The sequence below is a fragment of the Pieris brassicae genome, chromosome 11, assembly GCF_905147105.1.
Source record: "Pieris brassicae chromosome 11, ilPieBrab1.1, whole genome shotgun sequence".
NCBI classification, from domain to species: domain Eukaryota; kingdom Metazoa; phylum Arthropoda; class Insecta; order Lepidoptera; family Pieridae; genus Pieris; species Pieris brassicae.
In genome coordinates, this window is record NC_059675.1 from 495,940 (window position 1) to 519,339 (window position 23,400).

The 23,400-nt window shown below is 34.7% G+C and overlaps 1 protein-coding gene across 5 annotated transcripts in view; it reads left to right on the forward strand.

Annotated features, from left to right (window-relative positions):
- LOC123716589 (protein dead ringer) overlaps positions 1 to 23,400 on the forward strand; it is a 102,382-nt gene that overhangs the window by 32,394 nt on the left and 46,588 nt on the right. For 4 of the 5 annotated variants that reach the window (XM_045672403.1, XM_045672407.1, XM_045672404.1 and 1 more), the window contains exons 2-3: positions 6,624 to 6,860; positions 7,290 to 7,553. In XM_045672403.1, the coding sequence (XP_045528359.1) occupies positions 6,624 to 6,860; positions 7,290 to 7,553 (501 nt within the window). The remainder of the gene's footprint in view (positions 1 to 6,623; positions 6,861 to 7,289; positions 7,554 to 23,400) is intronic. The other variant, XM_045672405.1, reaches the window with a different exon arrangement.

A 23,400-nucleotide genomic window follows, 5' to 3' on the forward strand; every position in this document is an offset into this window, starting at 1 on the left:
AAGAAAATAATATTTTAATACATTGCCTCGTCAGCAACATATTTTATATTACAGGAGATCAGCAGAAGGCTCTCCTGATGCTAAGTGATACCCCATAGATGAGCTACATAGACACTCACATTGCCAGAAGCCTCACAAGTGCGTTGTCGGCCTTTTAAGACGCTCTTTCCTTGGAGGACCTAAGTCTGTCCTAAGTTGTATAGAAATAGTATAATGCGATATTATTGGTTTCTCGAACAAACATTCTCTTTTCTTTATATTTGGTTTAGAAACGGTTTACGGGTAGACGACTTGTTACATTTTAAGATTCTCCGAACTATCACCCTGGAGGCGGCTCGCACCGCGCCTACGACGCAATAAAACCAATCGATTATTACCTATTTGTGTGAAAAGCGGAAGGAATAGGACGAGTGAGGCAGAGGTGTGCCGGCACGAGCCGACGTCGCGTGAGAAATGTCAATATTTGACAGACGTTGCTACGCTTCGAAATTGTCTCAACGATTTCGATATTTCCCAAAGTCAATTGTCAAATATTGTGTTAATAGACTCGTAGTTGTCCCTTCTCTGTATTAATTGCTCGTCGATGTTCTGTGCGCCCTCGTCTCCGTAAACATCGATCATCTCTTAATTCTAATAGAACTCGTTTATATTTGCACTTTCTACGAGTAAATAAATAGTGTAAAGGTACGTCAAAATCTGGCACGCGTCAATCATACGAAATGTACACGAAACCCAGTGATTTGTCACTCCGCCATTTTGAGTCATTTACAATGCCCGACGCCATTTTGGGGACAATAATTAACAGATAGGCACATCTTCCGTAGCCCGCTTTCTAGTTTTTGTCCAACAAAATAATTATCATCACAATAAGCGACACGATCTCTTTCTATTTACCGCTGTTGCGGTATTTTGAATAATATTACTCCTTTAATTTGTCGTAGATACGTGCCCAGTATTTTGATGGACACGAACGAATACTCGAAACCACTTGTTATTGTTGCGAGATGTGTGTTAGAAGAGGATAATGAAAATGGTCATGATCGACGACGACAATGTCCGTAAGTGTGAAACTGCCGGTTGACCGTAAGGAAATGGGCGCTCAAAATATTGAGCAAAACATTTGACGCGGCAAACAGCTGTTGAGAGTTAGCGCGCGCCACGTCCAGTGCTCTGTGATGTGTGCGCGGTGTCACGCCGTCAATGGGTCAGGTTATTTACCCCTCCTTATCACCTTTTGTTTTGCTCAAATACTTGGCTCACTTCGTATAGCTATTACGGCTTCCTGGCGTTCTCGACTCGCTTAAGAATTCACAGCCACGTTTACAAGTCGAGAAAAAAGACTACGTTTGTAATGTTGGAGAATGTGGTTGGCGACAAAGTGAAATATTAGACGCAGCTCATTGGAAGGGATGACCGACAATAAAAGCATCGATGGCCGATCGCCGATACTGGTCCTTGTGTCCACATTAGCATCTCGACGCAGGAGTGTGTGCAAACAGTGAGGGTCATCTGATGAAATGTTCAAAGGCTTTTAGTTCCCGAGAATTATTAAATGAAGGCCCAGGATCGTAATGCAAACACGGTTTGTTTGTCGAGGCAGAACCTGTTGCTCTGTCGACTTTTGATGCAGGCTTCGACTTATTGGCGGTTGTTTTATGTCCGCCAATGTTAATGTCAGCGTGGCCGTTAACGCCACTGCAACATTGTGGATCCATAGCTCCGCCGCATTGTTTGATTTCATTCAAATGCGTGCGATGAGTGCTTTTATGTTGCGTTATATAAAACTTCATTGTGGCCATAAAGCAGCTACTTCGAGATTTATGTGCAATATCATAAAATTACAATAGAATATGCGAATACCAGGAAAGATATACAATCAGAAATTTCTCGCTTACGTAAATTTGCAGAATTAACGTGCATTGCTCAAATGATTGACGCAACTGAGAAGCACTCGGCGGTCTAGGCAAACATAGCCCTGTTTAGGCAAATAGTAGCAAAGATCCCGGTGCTAACTTTCCTAATGTGTGGACAAAGCTCTTCGTGACGGATCCCGCTAATAAATGTTCCAGGGATCGTGTGCGAACATTTACATCATCATGTATTAAATCCTTTGTTCCTATAACCACTATTTACCTGACAAAAAGCACGTTTTCGCAAGATACATCAGCGTTAAATTATGTTTGGCATTTTATTTCTTATTTGTTTTGCATACTAAACATGTACACGACATCTTTCATTACAAGTTTCTATTTGATTATGTCTCATAAAAGCCGCTCGCACAGACACGATTATGATTTCTATCACAAATATTAAATTGTGCGGCGTTTGGCCGATAGACGACTTCGTGACGACTGTGTAAGATTCAATATTCGATGTCGGAGTTTCTGGATCATCGGAGGTGTTTGTGTAATCTCATACACTATTCAGTTTAACTTCCATTTTTACCTTCATTGATTTGAGCTTATTAGCTCGCAGCGTGAAATGGTTCTTAAGGGCTTTGGATTACAGTTAGTTATCGTTTTTTGGTAAAATTGTCGAAGTGTTAATCGGCGGTTGAAGCCTCCCGTTTATATTAGAGTTAATATGGGTTCGGAAATCTTCCGAGAATGAGGTTCAACTCCTTGTTTATCTTGAAACCTTTCCATTAATGGCTCTTAATTGATGAATTCCTTTACTCTTACTTTCATTTCGTGTTTGACAGTTTAACCTTCCACCTGACCCTAATCCCAGGGCTTGATTTCTTGGCGTTGCGATGTAGGGTCTCTCTGCTACTCTTCAGAAGAGTCGTTAGCATTAATTCAATTCATGTCAAGGACGTCAAAATACGTCAAACAAACATACCATCCGTATCACCTAGACGTCCGTTTTTCCACATCCACATTAGCTGCCCACTGAAGTATAGTAGTCTTATAGAAAAGACCATACCAATTTTTAAAAGGCCGGCAACGCACTTGCGTGCCTTTTGGCTTTGCCAATGTCTACGGAGGCCGGTATCGCTGAACATAAGGTGAGCCGAGCCTCCTGTAACATAAAAAAAAACCATAAACAATTTCATTAGAGCGATGTTCAGGATTTATATTTTCGAGAACAGACCATGAACAAGTGGAATTCCGGTCAGCATTATTTACTCGTTGATTTTCAGTTAAGTCAACATCAAACGGTTAATGTTATATTATAAAATCACGAGCGATTTCGACAAAAGCCCATGGGCCATTCTGGGCCCATTCTGTTTGATTAGACATTAGCACTTGTTGTGCTAACCTATCAGTAACTGAACCTGATAATCGTTTTATTTACTGGCTATTCTCAATTTACGTTAAATTGTTGGATTCCCATAAGTATAATACAAATAATCATTTTACCATTTTGAAGTATATTTGTATATAAAAATACAAAAAAATCTTGTCTAGTCTAGTCAGATTCTTGTATCTGTTTCATTATTTCATTTGTCTTAAAGGTAAATAAAAAGGCAAATGTGATAGCATCAAGCCGGTTACCTCACTATGTTTTCCTTCACCGTTCGATAATGTTAAATACCCAAAGAGAAATATAGATCATTGATGCACAGCCTGGAATCGAACCTACGACCTCAGGAACGAGAGTCGCACGCTGAAGCCACTAGGCCAACACTAAACTAAATTTATAAGGAAGAAGGAAACTATAAAAGTTAATTTTGTGTATAAATATTTGTCCTAATAAATTTAACGAAATAAACTAATCAGTAAACAAAGGTTCTGTAAATTGGCTTCGACAAAACGTAAGTTAAACCGCGGTCGGAAGCTAGTCGTATATCATAATACCGATAGAGCGTTTATATTAAATTGCCGTCTCAAAAAACTCAGACGGAATTCAGTAGCAGTCGAAACCATGAGAAAGTCGTGTTTTATAATAATTTTAATGGATTTGTGGGCTCCGTAGTGAAATAAACTTATGAAGAATTCATTTGTTCTGCCTTACAGAGTATTGTTCTCCTACTTAATCGGACGGTACATCATAAAAACAATACAATACAATACAAACATATGTTCTAATGAACTTAAATGTTTTTTTTAAGAACGGGGCAACTGTCAGAAGGTTTACATCAACTCAACACTTGCTGCTTATCAATAACGTTTACATAATTTAATGGCTTTAAAAGTATTTTACTCTAGGATCGCATTCCCGGCAAACAAATTGTTATGCGTTGCTTTATAGATCATATCGCTACAATTTTAAAAAATCATACAAAATGTTTCGTTCCTAAAACACGATCCCAAAGGAACCCAAAATCAGGGAATCGAGTTCGCGTGACGATTGGAGCGAGGCATTTATCCGAACGAAACATTTCACCGATAATAATGCGAATAATAAATAAAAATCGAAATAAAATGAATGAAAATGATAATTTTAATGTCGTAATTGAGGGCCGCGGGCGGGCTCTTTCCTCCGCTACACTGCCACAATATAGCTTTTATATAAATATGACTTGTATTCTTTGCTTCTAAGTGTCTTAAATAACTATTGAAATGCTTAGTATTAAGAGTATAAAAAAGAGCTGTGTCTGGTTATATAGGACATACAAAAATCTACTGGATGTTCTATGGGCTGCGGTTGACACCTCTATCAACTGACGGCCTATTCAAATACAACATTTTTTTATAAGAGTCTCTCCCACTTTGATATTGTTCCCTTTGGAGCAGAGACCCTTGGGGTTCGGGAGTACAATTAATTAAAGATTTAAGTTGACGCCTGGTACTAGTGTCCCGAGAGCTGGTGATTTTGTCCACCATTAAAGGTACACTGCCACAGGGATCAATTTATATGTTGTATTTAAAGCTTTAACCTACATTGTAATAACTTCTCTAATAAGAAATGTTTCGAAACATTTTTTATATTTAATTAATATTATAAACGCGTAAAAAGCCTTTTTAATCTGGTAATAATCTTTTAAGTGAATCGCCAACATGAACTGTTTCAAAAGAGGATCGTTTCGTTAAAAGAAAATACGCCGAACGTAATTTGGCGTTGTCTTGGCAAGCCATTTTTATTATATAACAGAAATCCGTTTAAAGAAATAAAACCATATTGAATACAACGAACAAAATTGTACCAGTTGCAATCTTGTTGCAAGCTCGAAATGCATTATATTATAATTCGTGTTGCGCAGGAGTTTACCACAAGTGAAATAACTCTGTAATGAGAGCCTTCAGGTGTTCTCGTGGTTACCATATGCCGTACTTATAATATAATCTTCAAAATTCGTCCACCGAGCCTTGATTGGATTGGCAGATGGACCAATGATGTTCCACTACTTATTCAAATCCACAACTTTGCAGAAATAATCACACTTACATTGTATGTACTTAAATGTAATTTCTTAATCGAATAGAAACAATTACAGTTTGATTACAATTCCAGAGATTATATTGTTTACATTTAATTACCGGTACACGAACTAAGAATACAATAAATTCATTTACAATGTAAATATTATTATTAATGGAATTCCAGGAAATCTTAATTTATAAGTAAATTAATTCCATTTCCGCATTTATTTATTTAAAGTATTGAAGTGCATTTTCTATATGTTACAATCACTGTAGTCTTACAACAAGTAATAAAAAAATTACAACCATTTTTAAAATTTGTATTCGCTAGTACCAGGAGACGATGCACATAGAGAAGGTCTTTTGTTCCTAGTGTCTATAGGATAAATCGTTTGCCAGTTTGTCCAATGGGGCAAGGAGTTTTTGTAACTAGCTAAACTGGTGAAAGTGGTTTTTAAATAACAAAGTCACGGACGGTCCTTTATACCTAAATAAAATATATATGTTACGCTACAACCATTTTAGGTTTGGTCCTCAGATGTCGTCTATATTTGTTTCATTATCTAATAGGCAAAGAAGCCGGTTTCCGTACGAGCGCTTGTAAAGATGCCCACATAGCATGATAGCTAAGTGGTGCACAGCAAAGGCACTGGCCCAACACTGCTGTTACCTGAATGAGTCTTTAAATATTTTAACAAACCAAAGCAAAGCCTTAATACTATATAATTTAGTTATATATTTTTAGCGATGCCAGACGCCTCCCAGCATTTATCAATAATTACGATACACCTGTCAATGTTATTAAACGACAATTCTCGTCATTATGATAAAAATAAGCCCTCTTTCCAATATTTATATGTTAAATTTATTAAAGTATATAGCTTGGCTATTTTGTCGTCTACAAAGTAAATTTACCGGTTATGTATTTATGGACTAGGCGTAGTTTTGTAGTGTTAACAGAACTAATGACTAAAAGGAGGAAAATATTCTATTAGTACATATTTAGTGTTATATGTCCAGCAATGTTCCACAGTCAAATTCTATCTTATATATATTATGGATGTACACGCTAGAATAAAAAATAAATAGATCAGTGGCACTATAACCATTTTGGGTCTAGGCATCAGATTTTTGTTTTTTGTCATAATCATTCGTAAATGTTATAAACAAGTGGGTGATCCGCCTCCTGTCTCTGGCACAGGCCGTCGAATTTTTGGGGTTTTTCTTCAGCGTTCGAGCGATTGATTGATTTGCAGTTTGATAATATATATGTTAATAATTTTCGAAAAAAAATTCTAAATAATTTTCTTATGATAGCATGTATTACAGTCAGCCCGGTCGGAGGGAGAGTCGTCCGGTGAGCAGTCCTGCGAGAGCTCGGACGAGGGTGTAGGCAGAGACGCCCCCAGCATCCAACAACACCCACAACACCAGCCCATGCCTCATCCACACCAGCACAACTTGACACACCACGCGATGAATCATCAGCAAATAAATCTCAACCATCAACTTCAGCGGAACTCACCGAGACCCATGGAGAGGGAGGTGATAAAGGTGAGAGACTGAATAATTGCTACTACCGATAACATGCTACATATAAGGATCCTATTTTGCTCTGACCTCCAGAAAATTAAATATTAATAATAATTATTATGCGTTCTCAGATTCAGGTTATATTGCTTAGATTATTAAATATCTATTATGTGTTATCTGATATTTCAATAAATTTTGTTAGTCTGTGGGAAAAGACGAACATTTTGGATTATAAATGAAATAGGATAAAAGTTATTGTTTTCAAGTAAAAGTTCAAATTCTAAAAGTTGTTTCAATTAAATTAATAGTAATATATATCTATATGTTTAAGTAGTAGCAGAACATGTCATTCGTTTTTTTTCCAAATCATACTTTAAATAATATTTCAATGTTCTTCAACGGTAATCAAACTAAATTTTACCGTATTCTTAATTAACACTTTATTCACAGGTCCGGGACGACTTCGAGTCCCTGAAGACATCACTACACCCTCATCTCTCTTCTCTCGCATCTCTGGCCCAAGGTGCCCCCCTTTCGACACCTAGCGTGTTCGCCATGGCAGGTGGTGGTCCTGGGGGATTCTATGCTCCCCCGGCGTTCCTCGCCCCAGCGCCACCTCCACCGGCGCCGCCGGCAGGGTCTGCCTCGTCCTCCTCTTCTGAGGGTAGCGCCGCAGGGTGGAGCTTCGAAGAGCAATACAAGCAGGTCCGTCAGGTAAGTCATAGTTATTGATTTGATATACCTGTGTGTATTATGTGCAAGATTTTTAGTAGTTCTGGCGGTCTCTTTGAAATCATAATTAGCATTTTTATAAAAACCTTAAATCAACTCCAATTTTCAACATACTTTCATCACTCGGTAATGATGTACCATGGATTATGTATGTGGTGTAGTGGCGCATGCTCCCTAACCCCATTGAATTTAATTAAAACATAAACACCATGATTTGCGAAATAAATGAAAGAAGGTACAAATTTTTGGCTTTAACCTTAGCTGTGTGATCTGCGAAAATATCATTTACATAATTCATGTAATATTATCAGGTTTTTTTTTAATTTAAGGAATCCTACGCAAGTCGTAAAGAACGATAGAAAATAAAAACCAAATCTCTACATAAACGAACCTTTGAAAATTTAAGCATTTCATATAAACACATTAAAACACAGCCGTACACAAAGCCACCATACAATTTGCATAATTGATTTTATGACAAGCGATAAGTCAGTATATAGTAAACATTTACCCCAATAACATACGAGTTCAACCCTTCATAACTCTTGAATAAGTTATCCTTTCCCGTTGACGCGTTTCTTTTGTTATATATTTCATTGAAGGGTTAATGTGTGGGGATTTGAACAAATACAGAACAGACGCTTATGTGGGCAATTGTAAATATTTTCGCGATAAAATCATCATTTTTTTTGAGTTGTTTTATATCCTACCCGATTAATATATATAAGCTTAAATACGTACCTTTATTCGAGTAATACATAATCAGGGTTACATTAAGTCCATGTTCAACACGACTTCCGACTGAGTGAAAGCCTCCTCTCATCCTTGCTACCTGATATATCTTCCTTGCTGTGCCTTTTATTCCATCTTTACAAGTTTCTGGTGGGCTTAGATGATATTAATACCAACAAATTACACGTTTGGGAAGCCGCATTCAATGTCTACTGTATATTGTATACGTTAGCTTCCATCCGTGGCCTTGCTCGCTACTAAAAATCTTGATATTTCAGTAAATTTACAACAAACCTAAAATAAGGAATCACCCTATTTGTGAGAATAGTAGAGGAACTCAGTCATGTATGTTGCAAAAATTACTACAATAATCACAAATAGCGAGCTATCGACAAGCGCTGAACTCGTAATTTTCGTGTCAGCCAATGCACCAGATGGCTTGTATAGAGTTAATTAAAAATTACACCTCTTACCTGCTAAAAGGCAGTTCCAACAATACATGAATATATTTTAAACTCTCAATAAAATACTGTTCATAAAACATAAGACTTTTTTCAATAGGTCTTGATGGTTAAAGACGAAGTTTTTTAACTAAGAGCTTTTCAAACTATCTTATTACATTTAACAATCTAGCATGAGCTCATCTATCTATCATTATCAATCTAGCTCACACTTTTAATTCAGTTTTCCTTTAGTTTTTATAATTAAATTCTTTTTAATATCTTCGTGTTTGTTCTATTTGTGTATCTAGTACCAATGTATTAATGTTGACTAGAAAAAAAGTATTAATTCTAGAAATCTCCGAAATCGAAAAAACATATAATATATTTCTTAAATACTTAAAGCCAATGGACTTAAATACTTTTTACATATATGTCCTTGACACTAAAAACTAATACCCCAAAAATATAATTTCAGTATTGAACCGCATTTATTAGCTCGTAGGTACGTAATTATGAACATAAGCGTAGGTCACGAGTTCTCAAAGTGGTCCATACATTTTATACAATGTATTTAACAAAGACTTAATTATTACGTGCCTCAACTCCAACTTACGGACAATCGAGTCGTATATTGAGGTAATTCCATAATTTTATATATAATTGTGATTATATACTGTTATGTACAACTTTTCGTTTAATAATAATAGAAAATCAGTGGCGCTACAAATGCTTTCGATTTGTTATTTTAATTTTTTTCTTGTTATCCTAATATCCCAACTTCCTTCACCATTGTACGGATTTATCTAAATATCTCGATCCACGAAAAAAAAAATGTTTTATAGTCGTAATAATACGACTTTATTTGTCCACATATAATATCCGGAAGACGACCATTTTTTTCCACCTTGTTTTATTTTTTGCCGTCATCATTTAACTTTTGCTAGCTACCCTTTCAATCTGTTTTGAGTTCTTGCTATTTATTTAATGTAGATACAACCTGATTTATTAAAAAAAGATGTAATATTTGAATTTATTATAATAATTCGCAACACTAAAGAAAATTTATGGAGCATATCTAAACTCAGGACAAAGTATCATTCAACATTATTGAAATAATGCATTCACGTAAAACTGACATATTTTGTTGCACGCACGCCGATCGCACATTCCTCATTGGCGAACACTCTAGGGGGCGCAATACTTTATAGGCTACACGTTTGATTTATTTAATTTATCCTGTATATTTTGTCATTAATTTGATGCAAGACTCAGTCAGTCAGTTTAAATAATTCTGATATAGTATAAAACAAAGTCCCCGCGTCTGTGTGTGTATGCATGAGATAAACTCAAAACCTACCAATAGATAGTACAGTTCCCCGATAAAGGTTTAGCTTAGTAAAAATACTGTGTGTATATTTACTAATTACTAACGGTGATTATTGAAGAGACCGCAAATATTGTTAAAATAAAAGAAATCCACGTGAAGCTGCGAGCAGAAGAAATTAATTGTACACATATGATTACATACATATCACTTCAAATATGCAAAAGTTTTAAGTAACAAGAAACGAATATAAAAAGTCCATCATTTATTGCATTCTCTTACTGTTCACATTAAGAGTTACATAATATTTATTTAAATTAAAGCTCTGAGTTTATATTGACGTGTCTGACCATCGATGAAGCCGCTGAATAAAAAACAACGTAATCTTAATTTTTAAAGTCACATTTTTACATCCATTAGATTCGCCTTAAGTGGGCGAGGTAAAAAAATGTTAACTGGCACCCAGCGATTAGCCAAGTGAGCCATCGAGCTGGTATTCGAGTGCTGCGTCTAGACGCTTTATCTCGAATAAAGGAATTTGTAACTTACACTTGCAATTTACTTGAAATAACTTAAATTTCTTTCAAATAAAAATCCAGACTTAGACAGGAACCACTAAAAGTTAGTCATTAGTAAATGATATAAAGTTTCATTTTGCTTTTGCAGTTTTGATATCTAAATAATTATAATTATATAATCAAAACAAAACGCTGTTTCAAGCACTATTTTTTGGATGTAACATACTATCACTAGTACTTACGAACTATTTAAAAAACAACCTATTGTATATGCTACTGCTATTGTATATGCACCTAGCGCTTACGTTGCATAAGTTATAGTCAACAAAAAACAATTATACTCAAGATATAACCAACGAAATAAATAATATATAGAAAAAGAAAAAAAATCGTTCTTTTTTTATTAATTACTTAATACCTAATTCGGCTGTGCTGTACGATGTAAAATTGTATATTCGTGATGGTGTGTGGGGTGTGCTTATGATGCAGATATGGACGTAAGGATATTTTTAATACTCCTTTTAAGCATATTCCGCAATAGCTTAAACAAGTCAATACTTAAATATTGGTCTTTGTATGTACGGGTTGCGCGATACAAAACTGAGCTTTTTGCATAGTTAGTGATGATGTGAGGAACACGAAACAAAGCACGATTGGTCTGGTAGGCAGGAACAAGAAAGGGCAATTTTTCTAGGAGTGTTACTGTAAAATAATTTTTGAAGTCTAGTGTTTAGTCGTTACATACAAAATTTAATATAATATTTGTATAGATTAACAGTCTGACATAATATCTCCGAAACGAACAAACAAATTAGTTAAACATTAAAAAGCATTCGAGACTTCCGTACCTAATTAAGGTGTGTTTTGAGTCATTATATATTTCTTTACGATTTAGATGCGACGATTATCGTTAAATAGACGATTTGTCGCAATTAGCCTTAAAAAAATACATAAATTACGATTAGTTTTATCGGACACTTAACGTCAGCATTCCTTTTACTATTTCGAATTGATTTTAAAACGCTTTCTTGATTGTCCTTGGACTTTTGGTGTCTGACAGGGTTAGGTCAATAACAAAAAATTATAACTATGGGTGAAACTAAGCCGACACCTAGACGAATTGTTCCCGTATGTATAACTTGATACACTCAGGAGATACGATTCAAATAATCGTTCAAGCGGAAATCCTTTGAATTAAAATATAATTGATACAATTTATCATTGCTAATATGTAATACACATAATAAAGTTTTAAATAACTTCCTTATAATTATATGGTTAAAAGGAGTTACACCCTCCCGTACATCACTTTCACACCATCACACAGCACAGCCGAATTTTGTATTACTTAGTTAAATATTAAATAATTTTTATTGTTTTTTATTTCCTAATTGTAAACGTTTGAATCCTTTTGTAGGTAAATATTATGTATTCCATCTTTGGCTATAGTTTTAGTGTAATGTTTGTTATTATATATAACTTTTGTTATATGTGATGATTGAGCAGTGTTGGCCTAGTGGCTTCAGCATGCGACTCTCATCCCTGAGATCGTTTGGTTCGATCCCCAGCTATGCAATGGATTTTCTTTCTATGTGCGCATTTAACATTAGCTCGAACGGTGAAGGAAAACATTGTGAGGAAACCGGCTTGTCTTAGACCCAAAAAGTCGACGGCGTGCGTCAGGCACAGAAGATAGATTAACAAATCATCATGAAACAGTCACAGAATCTGAGGCCAAGACCTAAAAAAAGGTTGTAGCGCCATTGATTTTATTTTATATGTAAATGATTACGAAATAAATAAATAAATAAAATGAATGTGAGACAAATTGCATATTGTCAGTAGCATTCCGCCCCCCGTGCTATCTCACAAAAATAGATGAACAGATGTTGCACATCGCATTCGTAGCGTAGATGTGTATGCAAATAACAGCCTTTTAAATTATTAAGCTATATCACAGCGGTATTACAAATATTTCAAGGACAATAAAATTGCTATTTATTCTGTGATAGCAGATATGTAACAGCGTAGATCATTCTACTGTCCTATACTAAAAAGGTTTCGTCATTAAATACGAAGTTTCAACACGCTTTATTATTTTTTTGTATTTCCCTGGAAGGAGGTCGCCTTTGTTTAAAGAAAGAGTAAACTCCTCCATCAAAAGGCCGGCAACGCACCCACTAATATGGGTGTCCATGATGACTGCCCTTTTTGGGCGTCCCGTAGGCTCGTTTGCCTCCCTATTCTATAAAAAAAAAACAAATGGGTGACATAGGAGTCTCTCTTCAGCCTAATAGAAAAGAGGTAGATATAAAATCGAAGATAGCGTTTGATAATTTACGCAATGGGTCGCCCGTAAGTGCGTGTCTGCGTCAAAACGCATCCCAAACAGATGCATCATCTCAATGCACATTACCGTCTCGAGTAACACTATGCAACTATAAATAAAACGCATTGGATTACTTGAATATGGCAACATTGCTGTGGATTTGCGTAATTGGCAACATTGGATTGTCAGATTTGTAAAGGCCTGAATATAATTGTTTAGTGTAAGAACGCTATTAAATGTTGCCGTGGTAGAAGGAAATGTCTGAAGTTTTCTATTTTCATAATTTAACGTGTTTTGTCCAAATAATCCTCGTTTTAAAAAGCGAAAAATTAGTTTATGTATCCCATAGATTAATAGAATTCCAAAGAGGTAAATTATTTCAAAGATACTAGAACTAGCGAACTGTGGATACGACTCCCGGGGGGTCTTCCCTGAGACTTACGACCTCCTATTGTTCGAAGTAAGGATTCCCATGCCTCAAAGGCTCGTTTGCCCCCCCCCCCCCTTGTATAAAAAAAACTCTAATCGATCATGAAGTAAGAGAAAAGCCTACCGATTTGAAATTTTCGGACTTCTTAAGATGAATTAAAACTGAACTATTAATAACAAAATTTTGCTAGTATCAAACACCGCGTAACTTCGCGCACATTCTTTGAGAAGGTAGTCTCAAAAATCTATATAATTCGCATGCAAATTACAGCGGCGGCTTTACAATTAATTTAATGACACTGTATTAGATCATGTTTGCGTCGCGTGCCTCTCAGTTTCACTTAGGTAAGGGTGTAGGGAGTGATCTTTAAATAACTCGCACGGGACATGGGAGCATCTGTGGGGTATAAATAGGACCCTCAGTAGTATCAAGGACGGCTGCCATTGTTACTCAATCGAAAAATCAAAGAGTATGTGTATCAAATACAATCAAGGTTTAAAATAATTTACCAAACACATTCAAAGATTTAATTTTTAACTTTTGAAAAAAAATATGATTATTTGCGTGTAATATAATTTCTTACATAATAATATATTTTAATTATGTAGTGATAAAATAATATAGGAATTGGCTATACTGATATGACTCATAATGTGGTTGTAACTTCTTACATTTGAAGACAAATTTGCACGCCGTGTGTGGCAGAGTATGCTAACTAATTGAACCATGATAACATTTTTTACATATAAATTATTAAAATAATACTTGTCATTGAACTATGATTAATATTCTTATTTATATTAGATTTATCAAACGGTAAGACATGTTCTGTTACTACGTATAAAGAAAACTAAAAACAATAATGATAAATTTTGTTCCCTTTGGAGTAGACTCTTGGTCCGTAGGTTTCAAATGCACAAGCGCTGATTTAATATTTAAGTTGGCGCCTGGTAGATGGTATCAGACACCAGAGCTGGTGCTTTCCTCTCTTAACGAAGACAGCGAGGAAATGCTGCCAACGTTAAAGGTGCACTGCCAGAGGGACTAACTTTTTCAATTTCTTTTTAAATTTTTATTTTTACTATGTAATTACGAATATTATAAATACTGAATATTTGTGTGTTGGAAATAAATATTACTTGTGTATGTAGAAAATAATCCAATTATCGAACAGCATTAAATCGTGATTCAGGGAAGGGAACTTAAAAACGACTTCCTCCCAATTGGTAGAAAACATTTGGTCGGCAGTTTTTGCTATTCAATAAAATGTTTATCACCGAAACGCCCGGTGTACACATGTGGCATCTTGAGATTATTTCAAAATCCAGATTGCCACCCCGAGCAAAAAACAAATAAATCTCACAAAAAATCGAAGCGAGATAACGTGAATTTACAGTTAGGCATAAGTGCACTAATCTATGGTTATCTGGGGGTCATAGTAATTCGAACTTAACTTTATAAACTTAGCGGACGTTTTGATACGACGCTAATATTTTCCTTTCATAGATAATAGACCAAGGAAATGTGGAATGCCTAGTTATAGAACAATTTCGATTTCCATCAATTTAAGTTTAATAAATGTCTTATCAAATTACAAAATTGCGTGTTTTGCTTAACCAAAAATCGTAATAATGAATGGCTTTAAAGCAAATGCAGAGTTATCATTTCCTGTTCTCAACATAAATTTACAACATTTTTTGCTCACTCGGGGAGGCTGGGGTTTATTATTGGTTATCTGTTTCATAGGGCGGCTGTTGATACTAAGACCTCTTCATCACAGGATTTTGAAGTATATTTATTAAACTGTTTTGTTTAGCTAAATTGTTGTTGCAATTCGAGAATGCATACAGAAATAAATACAGTTTAATAATTTACAATTATTATGAGCAGCGTGAAGCTATTCAACGTGCGTCTTTTAGGTCTCCCTAGCTGAGGTCGTAGGTTCGATCCCCGGCTGTGTACCAATAGACTTTCTATATGCCCTATTTACATTCCCTTATAGGGAAGGAAAACGTCAGATGAGCGGCCTGCCTTTAAAAAGTCGACGGCATGTGATGGCCACAGAAGGCGGATATCTGAGGCCCACCTTAAAGAGTTGTAGCGCCACTGATTTATTTATTTTTTCTTTTTATCCGTAATCTGCTTTTTTTTAAAATAAATTTTTGCAAAAAGTCCCGTAACAATAAAAGAGGTCAATTGTCAAAGCTTCACGTCGAAGTGTGAAACGATTCGCTCGATAAAATGCGAAACAATTTCCCTGCTTATATGCGTAATTGTTTATTAGGTCGCTTGTCGCGGTAGCTTTGTCGGCCGTTGTCGGCGAAAACAATCATTTATTGCCGACACAGCGATTCGATATACTTGCTAGGTCAAACGCTATTTGTTTTATGGAATACCTTCCAGGTTTTGTACGCGATATTATTAATTGAGATTTTGGTCTTACACGATTAGAGTCTATTTGTTATAATATTTAATATCGGTATATTTAACCTCAACAGAGGTTGTTGGCCCCTGGTAATATAGTACAGGTGACCCCAGAGCTGGCGCTTTCCAAGCTCAGGGTTTAAGTATCGCAATACCGCGAGGAAACGCTGCCAATGTTATAGGAACACTGGCACAAGGACCAAACTTTTTAAATTTGTTTTAATTTTGTATTAATTAATTTCTATAGATAAATTTGCGCTCTTAACAATATTTTTTATACCAAGTATTCCTTTACATTTACCCTTACTAATAATGGTTGTAATATTTTCATCGAGAAATTAAATATAAAAATAAAAAGTATGTAAAATGTAAGCATAATTAACTAGTCACGATTCCATTAAGAAATTCTAATTAGTGATATTGACTGAAATCATGACATATTATGTAGTTAAAGATACATTGAGCATACAACGGACCTTCTAGAAGTTTTATTTAGGATATAATATTATAAAGTTTATTGTGTCGTCCTCAAATTAATTACTCAATAGAAATAACTGTTTGTAGTAATAATAATAATTTATTTACTTGGTACATCTGGTGGCACCATCTAAACTTCGCGTATTCTACCACACGTATTGGCAAATTTATCTGACATAATTAAAAGGTATAATTTTACACAGTAGTTACATATACATCACTCATCATAGTCAATTCGCATATTATTTTATCACTATCGGTAGATTGCTGTATTTCGTATAAATAAGAATTACAATAAAAACCGGCGACGCACTTGCGAGCCTGCTGGCAATGTCCATGGGCGTCGGTATCACTTAACATCATTGACATCGTTTGCCTTCTATTAAGTACATAAAAAAAGAATTTAGTGTTAACAATATTGTTCCTAGAAATGAATGAGACTTTCCCTACGAGGAAAAACATTTAGCTTATTGATAAGATTTATGTAATCCCTCCTCAAAGACAATATGGTTCCCATAGTAACGACGCTTAAGTCTCCATACACGGAACCCTTAACGCCGTCAAAACAATCACATCCCCTTTGATCACGGATAATTACGACAATTCAAGGAAATCGCTTAATGAGCTTTACGATAATTACAGATTATAGAATTGCTGAAAAATCTGCCAGATAAGAAATAAATTTATTTAATTATTAAATGGCAGCTGACACTGACACCATTGTACCTACATTAAAAGATTATGATATTACTACAGACTATTGTAGTAATAACAATAATATTGACTATATTATGTCAGTTATTTCTTGAACAGGCTGCCAGGCCTCCTGCGGATTAATCTTAGATTTTTTCTTCGTTTTTTTAATATTTTATAAATGATTATAGCTAATTACTTAATGATGTCACGATGAACATGGTATAATGGTTGCAGCTTCTTACAAATATTTTGTAAAACTAAAACTTGGCGATTAAAAAGAGTGGCGGAGAGTTTTTTGCCAGTTCTTCTCTTCCGTTCTACGCCCTTAATTTGAGAACTGGCAGTAAATGTAAAATTAGAAGCATTTAATATGTATTTCTTTATTGACGTTCATATGTGTACATTATGTTATCTAAATGAATAAATTATTTCCAATTTGACTATCAAACAGTCTGTTAATTTGTCTCTGATATGGTAACAGCTAGGTACAAAATTTAAAAATAATAAAAATCTTACACTTCAAATTTTAAACTTTACTAGTCGATTGGGTGTCAAACGATTTCAAAAACAATGATTTTTTTTTCATTGATTCGCCTACTACTGAATATATCAAGCTCTGTAATAAGTAATGTTTATTCTTTTATATTCGGAAATGATGAAAGGTCCCTGAAGTCCTATTAGAACGGTAAACCGCTTCGAGATATCCGAAAGATTATAGCAAAATTCGAAGAATTTATTATTGATTTAGATGTTTTTACAAAATAAATGCATAATCTTAAATACAGCTGATAAATAATAATAATTTGCAATTTGCTAGAATATGGTGGTACAATGTATAGTTCGCAAATTTATCTTAAAAGGCAGAATAGAAGTTACAATTACACACTATATCATCACATAATAAAACATATTATTACGTTATCAAATAGTATATATGGCAAATAATAATAAATAGAATATTTTTTTATTCCAATTACTTCTACTTGTTAAAGATCATCATCCTGTCAAAGAGTACAGTCTAGGTTTGTCACATTCCCAAATTTGACAGCTTTATGACGCTCGCAAGTGGTGCACACGTCACGGCGCGTGCGCTCGATTTGTTTAGACAGCGGCGATCACAAAGCCCAACGTGCGTTTACGACCTTCCCAACTGTCTGGTATTAATCCATTGTTTTATCAATTTCAATAATTTATCTATCCGTGAACGGAACCCGTCCATCGCTATCACATTAAATACAAAAACACGTAGCATTCCTTTAATTTTGACGTTGTAATCTTCGTTCGTCAAATTTATTGGTTTGTTATTATACCCCAAATGATTGCTGGTGTTATTTTATACATTTCTTTTCTTGTGGGTTATGTGTGCGTCTAATAACGAGGTGCAAATATTTAACAACTAAACACGCTTACAGATTACGTATATAGTTTACAGCACATACACAATACACAACGTTAAACTTAGCTTAGTTTTAACTGAGAGTAAGCAAGAGCAACGACGCGGGCGGTCGATGTCGCCTCTTAACATAACCATCAGATACCCTGAAGTCTAGGCACTGGAGCATGGTCGGATTGTCTTCCTTTCCACCTAACCACTTTATCAGATACATAGTTCTCTTATATTAATTATTTATAATTAACTTCATTATTATTGGTCTTAAACTCTTGCCCTGTGCACACATGATACACGTTTAGAAGAAAATTTACGAGTAGGTAATAATATTTTTTAGGTAATCTTAAAGTTAAATGTAATTAAAGAACATATCAAGTAAATGTATGTGCAAATTATTAATTTATGCAAAAATATATATTAGACTTTTGTTACCGAATATAGACGAAATCACGGTTAGACCTGTCACAAAGAAACATAAAAACCTGTACCAGTGGAACAGCCTTGTTAAAAGCCTTTAAAGCCTATTCGTGGTATTTCGCAATTTGAATTAGTCGAATATCGCATGCTATCAATCAGATCCGAATGCAGCAATAAAACGTCCAGGCGCGCCACCTAGCGGGGAGGCGTGGTGTGGTAATGAAGCCAGTCCATTAACTCTTTACTAGCAGTTTATAGGTGTTTTACAGAGTGCTTTAATTATTGTAAAACTCACTGGAATGACTGATGGTCGATCGCGCTAATGTTTATCCATGCAGTATGGCCATTTACAATCCATTTGTGTTGGGTTCGTAAGAACTTAGTACCGAAGTTCAAGGTTCTTGAAAAACATGCAAACGGGCAAGAGGCGGATGTTGAAATATTGAACTGTGAACACTCAATGCCGAAGGTATATAAGTCGAATTGGTTAGGAAATACTGCAGTGGGCAGCTGGTTCAACATTGGTGGTGCACAGCACAGTGCCTTAAAAACGTTGTGTTGAGGTGATACGGGTGGAATTTTGTATTCTCCCTCAACGTCCGATGATGAAACTATATTATAATTAAAGAATTTACCTCTTTTTTATGTATCAGAAGGCAAAAAAGGCTCATGTGATGTTAAGTGATAAGTGATGGACATTCACATTGCGAGGGCCTCGATGTAGTATATCTAAATTAAGGTATCTTATAAAATATAGTAATTTAAAAAGTTCCCCTCAACGTCCACTTGTGTTTAGATAATTGAAAACCCATATGTAATTAAGTTTGGATAATAGAGATGTAACACTCGTCGTTTCGCACGGGGCGAAGATTTATCGATGTTCGATTTTAATTATCACTCAATTGCGAATACACCCCTAACGGACACCCTATCATTGTGTCAAAAGCATTGTCAGACATAGGTGTGTCAAATTATTTTTACTCTTTTGCTCTTAGTCAAAACATAAAGAAGACAACTAGTAGTGTATAAACCGGAAGTGAAGCTTTTTTAATTGTCCCGTGATAGCTTTTATATTAAAATATGCTTATAAAGAAATTGGTTATTAGGGTCTCAAATAACTACTTTAAACAAACATAATAAACATTTTCCAATTGAATACTTAATTAAGTAAAGTTCATAAAAAATTCAGACTTATTTCACGCTAAATTACGTAGTTTTGCCTACCTAAGGTTTTCTATACTTGTAAACTACCTGTACTAAGATATTGATCTCAAAACAGGCCCACTACGCCCATCTTCAGGTATGTCAACGTTCGATGGAAGGATGTTTCTTTATTTATCATCTTCATTCTTTATATCATCATTAAGAACAACTTAGGTAACTAATAACTAAACAGTTGGTACAATAAAAGTAAATAAACCTTAGTGGAAATGGATGGCCACATGGAAAGAGGAACAGAAAAGTTGAGCAAGAAAGTACTAAACTATTGCCCAAGGTACAATAAACGAAGAAGAGGAAGACAATTTAGAAAGTGCTAAGAGGGACAGAGATACCTAAATAGAATGAGATAGCTATATAAATGTGTTTAAGTGTAAAATTAAAAGGATTTTATTATTAATCTATAAATCAGCTTTAGCGAACTTATAATTATTATGCAGACATAAGTAACAGTTGATAAGATACTTTGCCAAAAGGTTAATCTTGATAAAGCAAAATGATTCATCAGTTCCTGATTTTAAGGGTCTAAGTTGTGTAAGCGTAATTATGACTAATAAATTCCAGACATTAAAGAGAATGTTAATTACCAAAGTCTTTACCTTTCTTATAGATTACACAGGAATTGATAAGGAGCTTAGTTATCTATTGTATTCTTGAAATATCCTTTATATGACGAAATCAATAAATAATATTAAACTAAAAAAAGTCAGTAACTACAAGCTATAAGCTGATGTTCAGAAACGAAACTTAGCACTGAGTGTGACTCTCGTATGTCACAAATATTAGTCTAGCCTGCTTTAAGAACAGAACAGTATCCTAAAGATGTTGAATGATACATAAACTGTTGTATAAAAGAAAATCTAACAAGTTGAATGCTTGCTTGCTCGTGTAATAAAAATTACGTACTTTATTCATTATAAACTTATTTATTAGCTGTAATTACTAAGAATCCGTGCCTTTACAGTGGATATCTAAACGTATACAGTTTGAAAAGAAGATTGATGTTGAGAGACGTTGTAATTTTAATCTTGGCCATAAATATCCAAAAACAAATGATTCATAGACAATTGTCTTTATACATGTGGCCAATACCGAGCGGTCTATTGTTTCATAATTCGAAAGTTCTCAGAATACAGTATCTATTCATTTCCTTTCCGATAATACAAGACATTGTTATATTAAAAATATTTAATAATTTGGACCTTTTTTTTTTTGTTAGCTATTGTATTTTTATTACGGAATTGTTGGTAAATTAGGTTATAAAGAACTTATATTTAAAAAGCTTTAACTGTAGGGAATATATTACTTTAAGAAAATATTTGTTACCTGCGATGCATAGAATTAAATGTGTTTTAGATAATTAACACGTTAAAGATCACTGTAATGACCGTCCATAATCCATGTCGTGGGAGATGGGGCAAAGATGTTTCTGCATCTCAAATTATTTTACTGGGAAACAAGATCAGTAACTAGTTCTTACTACTCCATGAAGTTACCATGGAGGTGGCACTGACATACTCTCGTATTCATTCCATGGGACAAAGATGTTTCTGCGACTCAAATTACTATTTATTGGGAATCAAGGCTAGAGCCTGGTTCTTCAGAGAGGCGGAAAACAAATATAATAAGTAGTTCATTAAAACCACTTCCAAAAAAGCTGACTTTTTTCAATGACTTTTCTAGAAATTTCCAGGGATGATTACGTCATCGCTGGACCAAAGCTTGTATATTTCTGTGGGGCATTCCCCGTGAGCGATGCGAATCAGTGAAAAAAATTGACAACATGAATTATCAAGATTGTCTATTCCATTATGTTTATTTGTCATTATCACAAAAAATCACTCAAGTCTAACGTGGTATGCAATAAGAATTATTAAATTGAAAATCTAAACGGTTAAAAATATATTATTTTAAATCCCCGCCCACAAATGTCGTTAAAATAATATTATATAAAAGTCAAAAGTTGTTAACAATTTCAAAGATTTGTAAGATCTTCCCACAGCCTAAAATGATCGATTATAACATACTATAACCCTTTAGCAATATTTTGGACCTGTCAAAATATGGCCAATGCCCGTATCAATCTGTGGCCCGTATTGCCACTTTACCCCATTTATAAAGATATCAATAAATACCAAATGCTTACAAACTTTAATTGATTATTTGTGAGACGCAATTTTCTGCCAAATACAATCGCACCCCAATTCTCTATGGGATTTTAACGTTAGGATTGTAGCTCTGATACCAGATTAAGGAGATGGTCACGGCTTTTGTAATGGTCTATAATGCGGCGAGATTGCAAACATAATTAAAATTTCGTTTAGAAAAAATCACACGTGGTCTCTTAACATATATAAAACAGTGTTAATACAGTATGCGGACAGTTTTCTTTTATCTTCGGAAAAGTTTGCGAAAATTCACCTATCTAACGTGAAAATACAGAAAAAGATAGTCATGTGTGGAAGAGCCACTGTGATATATTAGTAATAAGTTTGTAATACTCATAACTTGAAGGTATTGCCTATGCTCCTAATCCATTTTTCTGTATAACTGTATATTCATTGTGAATAATTGAGTTTTTGTAAAAACTTTTTCAATAATTATCGAGACAAAAGCTAAATTTAAAATCCGAATTCTTGGAATAACCTTGCGCATTGTATCCATACGATTGCTATTTATAATTACTACTTAAAATACGCTCGGGGCATACATCTTATATCCATCAATTATCATTCGAAAAATACATGTTTTTGTTATCGCAATAGAGTCCACAATCGCGTGAGTTTATTTTGTATTAATACTATCTAAGTAGCAGGTAGTAATATTAAATTTTGAAGCGATTCCGTCTGGCGACAACCCCTGTGCCGAGCGATTGGGGTGGAGCGGGCCGTCTGGTCAATAGTTCCATCTCGCTCGAACGCACGCATTTTCCATATCTCCGTCTCACCCATTATTGTCATATCAAGATTTGAATTTCGAACATTGTATTTTGTTTCCAATTTTCAATTTAGTTTATATCGTATGTTGGCACGGATAGGACGTTAGGCGGCGCGCCATCCATCTGTGCCCACGTGTTGTTTTGCGCGAAGTATTTTTCTGAGTGAATCTCGTTGATTACTTTAATCGAAGGTTTTTATCAGTGTCGAGTTAATTACATGGAATTCATGGATTTCTTCAATTCTATTATGGAGGAGCACCTTCAGAGCTCGATTCATAACGAACCTCCGAAGATGCCGAACTTCTTCGAGGTTGATAAGAAAAAGGTAATTATAATATACCTAAGTACTTTAAAATAACAACGCATATTTTTTAAGGTTTTTTCCTAAGCCATAATTGTTAACTAAATATTAAAGAGTTTTTTAATTACTATACATTAAATCCTGAAATATTTTATTAACATGAAAGTTAAATAAGTTTGATGAGTTTTGATA